At 40.9% G+C, this 8,049-nt stretch overlaps 1 protein-coding gene across 1 annotated transcript in view; it reads left to right on the top strand.

Annotated features, from left to right (window-relative positions):
* Positions 1–649: 649 nt before the first annotated feature.
* The window catches only part of LOC306836897 (matrix metalloproteinase-17-like), a 77,814-nt gene continuing 70,414 nt past the window's right edge, over positions 650–8,049 (top strand). Inside the window, exon 1 of the mRNA XM_079364265.1 lies at positions 650–1,140. Within this exon, the coding sequence (XP_079220391.1) occupies positions 1,006–1,140 (135 nt within the window). The 5' untranslated portion in view covers positions 650–1,005. The remainder of the gene's footprint in view (positions 1,141–8,049) is intronic.

Here is an 8,049-nt window from a genome sequence, read left to right as displayed (position 1 = left end):
TTTTGAATCTATTTCTACCTCCTGACATCTCGTTCCTCACCACCAGTGCTGAACAGCCACAATTAACTCCCTATTTTAATGTTGTTTTACAATCTGTAATGTTTCTGAACTCTGTAAACATCATGAAATTTCATCCAATTGAAATTGGATATGTCTAATGCATAGAGCAGCTGACAGATAGATGGACATTCCTGCAAGCCAACAGCATAAATTAATAAAACCTTAAGGATAAATTCTTCATCCTGCAAGAGTTATTAAAACGTTGCTCTTGTTTTGGATTAAGTTTTGATGTCTTGATCTTACCATGACTACGTGATGGAATCAAGATTAAACAAACAAAAAAAAATAATGCAACAAATTCAAAGCTAGATTCGCCTTCGGGCATGTCAAATCAACTTAATGCCGATATATATTATACCTCTCATTTGTAGAGAAACACAGAGACACGTGTAGTTTTTTTTTGGTCTCAGCCCTTGAGACTGAAATTACGTAGGCTACAACTCACGTCATGAATTTAGTAGTATCCAAGTGGACTGAAGACGTTGAACACCCTCCCCCTTCCATCCCCCCCCCCCCCCCTCCCCGTGTGTGCGTCAACGAGCGGGGTCTCTGCTGCTGCTCGCGGACGAAACCACACGCAGCTGCTTTCATTCTCCAGAGCTCGCGACTGCACGAACGGGAGGGGAGCTCAGTCTGCTTGTTGCGGAGACCTCTGTTGGACTTGATTTGGGAAGCGAATAACCTACAGATTTTTTCCACCTGATTTGTCTATGTTGCAAATAATTAGTCTACATGTGTTGTTTTGTTTAACAACAAACTTGTAAACCCTAAAGGTCCTTCCCATCCCTGGTTTTGATGTGTTTTATGTGTTTGCGCTCAACAGTGAGGTAGACTTATACAGGGACATTTTACAGGAGTATCGGCGTGTCTTTTTTTTTGTCTATTGGATGCTGCTGACAGAGTCGGATGTCTGAGCCCTGCAGGACCAGCCTGTCATAGGGCATCATGAATTTTCCGGTTTTTCACAAGTGGATGAGACGCATTTCCCCGGAGATGCTGCTGTTGCTGCAGATATTGTGGCTTTTACCTCTGATCGGAGCGGCTCCTTCTCAGACGACCGAACAGCTGGACACAGGAGTGGTAAGTTTGTTACCTTTTTTCTACCTGTGGGGCAGGAAGTTTTCCTCGTTTTAGACCTATCAAAATGGACATGAGAGAATGGGACTTTAAGGCTCGGCTACTTAAGGAAATATAGTATTGTGTATTTCTACCGTATAGCCACCTCTCAGAGCTGGCAGTTTTTACTTTTGGCTGTCTGAGGCAGATGCTGTCCTCACCATTGCCTACTTTATCTGACTTCCATCATCATAGCAGTCCACAGCACCGGTGGAGCACATTGTTGCACACTGGATATGATGAAAAATCAGATTAGGAAGCCCTCAATATTTTGCAGTCAATCGCCTACATGTGAATGCTTCTGCTTTGGTAACATATTAACCTCCTCCGGATGAATGGCAAAAGCGACTGACCTCCATCATAGCCCAAAGACAAATGTTTTCTTTTCTTTTTTTGGCTTCTACTTAAATAACCTACCCTATGTCACCATACTTAAAAAAATATGATTTCCTTTAAAGTGGGGTTACTAAAACTACATTTTGATGGAGCAGTAGATAATGCTAAACCAGCCAAAAAAACTGATGTGGATTAAATAGTTATTGCTAGTTTTGTCGTGAATGAATCTGATTGGCAATATAATGCTGTTTGTTTTCAGAGTGTCAAACTGAATTGAATCAATCGAGCCCTTCCATTTAAATGAAGCATCAAATATGTGATGTATTTTCGCCTTCTGCAACTTTGATTTGAGACATTAAGGAACAGAGCACCTGCATAAAACAGGAATCTTCCTTTAAGTAACTGATTTAAAAAAACGCCCAATGAATAGTTTTCTGCAGTAGTTCTTGTATCTGCATGCATTTCTCATTTGTTTGCAGCTGAGTAGTACATCTGGATCATCCTGGCCATATTAAATAACAAAAAGAAAAACAACCTTGATTGTTACATGTTGTTGCTCATTCAACTGCTGCATCTCTAGTGTCTCTCTCCACAGGTACAATGTTTCTCTGGTTTTGTTTTTGGATTTGGAAGCTTATAGCTTGAGGATGAGTCTTACTATCAAGGACATCGCTGTTGCTGCACCACCTCCACACACTCCCTGTGGACATGTGGCGGCAGAAAACAATCATTCATCGTCTTGGTCTCAGATGCTCTTTCTGTAGCTGCAGACATAAATTGTCCCTTGATTCCACAAGTGAGTTGAGGACAGAGGGGTGGACTTGAGTGCACGGAGAGGAGCACTGAGACATGGTTAGGATGTGCACAAGTACAAGAGCAAGCAGGGTGTTTGCATATGAATGAGCTGTTGTTTGGTCGGCAAGCCTGTAGGCTGCTTTTTAGGCTGTATTATCTCATATCAAGCTAAATTTGAGTGTGTAAGCAAACACTCTTGGCTTCTTACACATGAAGCAGAAATTATGCAGGAATCACTGTCCCCACATATAAATTCAAAGCGCAAATTCCACTTCTTTTATTTTCTCCAGCTTTGGTTCTGCTATCGAGGATCTGTTTATTCGTTATTAATGACATATATTCAACTTGGCTCATCAGCCACCTTTTTACTGCAGCTCTTCATCATTTCATGTACAACTCACAGTGCACAAGCTTCTGTGCTGGGAAGCAGCTGCCTGAAGTTGTTTCTGAAACTACATACCCTAACAATGAGCTGCAAAATGCAGAGTCTGTGAAGACAATGAGCCTGGATGCACACACTACCTTTCTCATGGAAAACAGTGGGTGTGTTCATATCTGAGATAAAGTGAACGTTTAATGCATTTTTTTGAGGGTTGGAACTTAACACAAAAGTCAGTTCTTCAGATCTTTAAATACTATCAGAGTTAACTGCCTGATTTTATGATCTATATACAAATTCATCATTTGTTTTCCAACTGTAGTCCACGTAAGCTATTTTTACATGATGTTTAAAGGGCATGCAGAACAAATTAGCACATCTTTGCTTTCAAAGCAGCTCAAATCGTTTCATTGCAATCAAAGCAGCACTTTTCATTCTGATTGCTTCACCTTCCGTAAGATGTTTCCGAGTCAGACTGAGCCAGAGGTCTTTGCATGGTGTGTGATTGTCTTTAGATCAGGAACATTCTACAGGGACTTGTTTTCATCCTGGATGGAATGGGATTGTGTATGTGAGTGGGATGACCCGGTCTTCCTGGCAAAAGCAAACACATATTTATCTGATGTTGTTGGTTTGGTGTCAAAGAGTTTAAGGGTGACCAAAGGGATTTATACAGACAGATGGGCAGATGGGTCCCCTTCCAGAGACATACTGTTCCCATGTGACTGTCTGCCTTTTAAACAGGACCTCTCCTGTGTGGATGAAAATGCTCTCAGCTGGTGAGAGCAGGTGGATAATTGGTTGGTGAGGTTCTAAGTGAGCTTCCCATGCTGTGTGCCCAGTTGTGTCCATATTTGTTATGTATACATGTGGGATTAGGTCCACAAAAATAAGCGTCTACCCACAGAAGCGTGCCCTGATCTCCAGCTCTGCTGCTCCCATGTCCCACCACACTCCAGAGCTATACTGCTCTGCATCACTTGGTTTTGAGTTGAGCTTGTGCACAGAATGTTTCTCTTTATAACTTCTGTACACTGTGACTGCGATTAACTGCACCACAAAATTAAGCACACATCTAAGGTACCCAGTTTCCAGCAATGCTGTTATCTGGCCAGATATATCACCACAAAGAGCCAATTTGCAATGTCAGCATACTGTGGAACCACAACATTACAGACGCAATTTAATCTGCAATATGTTTTCCGCACGTCATATCATTTTACTCCTGATGGCTGTTTTCCGCACTACTACAGCCCATCAGAGCTCCTTTGGGGACTGTTCAACAACTGCAGCAGCACTGTACTTGCTTTAGCAGCTGTCATACAGTTAGACTGAGGCGACTCGATTGGCTGCTGATAAAAGTATCTTAAGAACTACTCAATCTTGTCGAAAGTGAAATCATCTGCGTAGCATTCAATCCCTTCAAAAGGTTCAAGATATGGTCTGAGAAACAAAACTGAGTGTAAAACCAGTGTGCAGCCTGTTTTTAATGGACAGCCACACCCTGCCAGTCTGCTTGTTATTCCCATCTTGCTTAATGTGTTTTTCAATGAGAAAACCATCTGGTCTTGAGTCCTGTCTACTGAATGGATAAGAAAAAAGCTTCTTGGTGAAGGCCATTTTTTCCACTTCCTTTCACCACTCTCTCCCGTCGCCCCCCCTCCCTTTTAGAGTTCATAATACGAAATTCTCATTCAGCCAGCTCACCAGGCACCACCACTACCACTACATCATTAGCTGTCTTGTATCATATTCTGTCCCCTCTTTCTATGTGCCTCTTCACTTTTCTTCCTCCAGTCCATCGAGTCTCTCTTTTGCCAGCTTATTGGTCCTTCTGATTACACTCAAGAGTCTGAGTGGTTGAGGGAAGCGTTGACACGAGGGGTAAATTACAGTGAAATATGGTGTGAAATAAGTCACTGAGACACTAAAGACTGAAAGCCCACTGTTATGAAAAGAAGGAGGGAAGATCATTGAAACAGTGTCACAAGTGGGGACTATTTTGAAGTACAATGATAAAGGAGACATCACTTTTAAATGTTCCTCCTGCAATGTATTTTTAACCTGTGTGATGACTTCTCAATATGCTTGCTAAATCATATTTCTCTTCATGTGCCAAATGGAAAATTAATGAAGTTTCAAGTTTGATTAGGATTTTCGTTCAACACGATCATGTAAACAAGATAATTAAGATTAAACAATTTTGCATGCTGCTTGCAATTTTGATAAATGCACGTGATGCTGAACTTGTCAAACAATGAGTTATTGAACATAATATTCATGATCTTAATGTTTATAAAAAAATAATCATTTTTATATTTTTTTAACCCTTCTTTAGCCCAGCTGTCCCACTTCTATAAAGCTGTGTAGCATTTCTGGACGTGGCTTATATGCGTGGCAAGGACATTTTTAGTATGCCAAATTGGTGATGACTGCATTGTAAGATATTCTGGAATGATCGGTAACAAGACAAGGAGACAGTTTGACATTTAACACACATCCTCTTCTTCTTAGCCAAATATGGGATACCATGGAGAGCAGCCAGCCCTTCAATCTCCTCTCATGCAATCTGTCATCACAGCTTTGCGATGTTCAAAAGTTCTCCAGGGAGCTGCAACTTTGGGAGAAGATTGTCAAACTTTATAATATCCTTGGAGGCCACTTCAACAACTTTATCGGCTGCCACTGCAGCATGACTGTGTGGGACTGATGTTTGGCAGCTGCAACACTTCTGCTTGGTGTTTACTAAATGACAACACCAGATGGATTTGACTGCATTTATAACCTAAAAACTGTAGTAAGCCGGCTGGTAAAAAAAAATCACATTTTTTTTCAAGGAGTTGAAAAACCACTGCATGTGTTTTGATGTGTCTTTGGTAATGTCTTCTCTGTTACTGTGGTGCAGAATCTGGGGCTGAACTGATAAAATATCAGACTTTAGCCGTTTTGACATAATGCCCTCCTGAAAGTTTTGAAGGACTGCCTCTGAAATCCTTCTGATCTGGTCTTTCACAAATACAACTCACAGTAGATGACTATCCCGGCCAAATGGGGGAGAGGAGGGATCCTGAGGCAAGACATAAAAAAAACAACAACACAGAAGTGGTGGACAAAGTGACAGAGACTGCTGTTTGATGCTTTAATGAGAATATATGCCTTTATATATTAATGCTATGTAGTTTGACAGAATCAGAATAAATAGTGCATTCAAATTGCGGTCTCACACCAATTGCAGGAAATAAACGCCACTTTGTCAAAATGATGTCTTCCTTAATAAAAGATACAAAGACATTTCTTTTGTTGATCATCTTCATTCAGCCTGGGTGCATAAAGGACTTCAAGAAACACGTTGGAAAACATGGATTGTGCAACCACATCAAACTTGCCAGATCTGTTTAATCCTACTAAAGATGTCTGTCTTCCAGATTTGTTTCAGATGCAAGTACATCATTCTCAGAAATTCAGCACAAAAAAAAAGAAAAAGTGCAGACCTGCAGTGGGGCTGTGACACTGAGACTTTGAATGTGGCAGGGCTCAGTAGTTCAGCTGGCTTGTCAGTCAGGCTCAGGACGCTTTCCTTGGCAAATGGATCAGTTAGACTTATCCTACAGGTCTGTGTGGTGTCTTATACTTTAGCCTTAAGCGTGTTTTTTTTCTTCAAAAATAGTTTAGTGAATTTGTCTTACTTGCATTGGACTAAGAAAAGAGAGTGGCCTAAAAGTACAGACTAAAGTCTATTAAAAAGAAGTAGTACATGGTTCACTGGGGAAATATTGTATGTGCATTGCAGAAACAATTACAAAGAAACTCATTAATTCTGTCTCTGCTGAGTTTTTTTAATTTAATGATACAGTGATTGAACTGATTTGTGGAACATTACTGCTGTGACTGAGGAACTCTTATATATAACTCTGTATATTTGCACTTCATTTGCTTTTCGTCTTAAAGGGAAATTGAGGCACAGTATAGTTCAACCCAGACACTTTATGTTTGACTTTACAGTACTGACAGTTTAATATTGTGGGCAAGTGAGGGCTGTTTTCCACAACAGTGCCGCACGCGATGGTCTTTTTCCTATTGGCTTGGAGTGACTTTATTACTTGAGCATGCCCACTCCAGGGCTCCCCATATAGAAAACCTCAAATCAACTCCATGTGGACAGTTCTATTTTAACCCGTGGAGCCCCGCCTCTCCTTCTTGTCTTTGACCAGATCAAGCTTTTGGTTTTCCTTGCTATTCAAAGGCCCGACTAGATCTTGTAATTACAGTGGTTTCTGGTGTAGTGCTGGCTCTGCATGCCGAGGCCTAAAATAATCCAAAGCAATGCTGTTGGACTTCTTTAATAGCATGATCAAGAAAACCCAAAGGCAACAACAAAGCTGTTCATGAAATTGCTTGCAGAAATTGGCAGAATGATAATAAATGTGGTTTCGATCATCTGTGCATGTCAGATTCTTCTTATGTTGCTTTTAAATTGTGTGTATGCATGATTGGTTGGTCGTGTGTGTGTCAAAGCCACGCTGACAGAACTCAAAGTTTGCCTCTCACTTGCGTTTGTCATTTCCTAACCACTTACAGCAGAACAAATGAGGGAAAAAAAAGAAACAAGTAGGGATGACGTTGATCGCTTATCTTCTGTGGAGTCAACTTCAAGAACGCTTTGTTCTCAAGATCACGTTTTTTTCGGAAGGTCCAGTGACATGAAGAGAATTAGTGCGGAGGGGGAGGGAAACCACGAGAAAGTGAAGAGTGGGTGGCAGAGATAAGCTTTGTTTCCATCAAACTTGGCACATACAATTAGGCCCAGCTTCTTTTATTCCACTTTCACTTCTCAACTTCCTATCAAGAGAAAATAATGAGCCACTAACAGTCCACTGAAATTCAAGTGGTTCCCATGATTGTGTTAGTTGTCGTCAAAAAGATAGCATGAACAGGCCACATGTTGCATTTAGGTAAATGCTTTAAGCAAGGCCATGTTCTCCTAATTAAGTTTTAAAATAGAGTCAAACACATGAACACACACGTATGTCCGTGCATGTACGTGTGTTTTTTTTTAACATTGCATGCTCTTACAGCCGTGCCAGTTGCCAGCATTCCTCAGCCAACACTAGGGACACAGTCGGTTTCTTTGTATGCACTTCTATAGTGACATATGGCTCATATTGCAGAGCTTTCGTGTTGGCATGAACTGCATTCAAGGCAAGCCATAAATGAATCCTCATGTATGTTTCCTCCGGCAGCTTTGAAGGCAGTTACAAAAATGGATATCATCTTAAGCACCTTCAGGAGTGTATAATGATCCATGCTCTATCTGAGCTATTATCTTTCAAACTAGGATACACAGTTGAAGAATAATTTAACAC

The sequence above is a fragment of the Symphodus melops genome, assembly GCF_947650265.1.
Source record: "Symphodus melops genome assembly, chromosome: 16".
NCBI classification, from domain to species: domain Eukaryota; kingdom Metazoa; phylum Chordata; class Actinopteri; order Labriformes; family Labridae; genus Symphodus; species Symphodus melops.
This window is presented reverse-complemented; position numbering and strand designations above follow the sequence as displayed.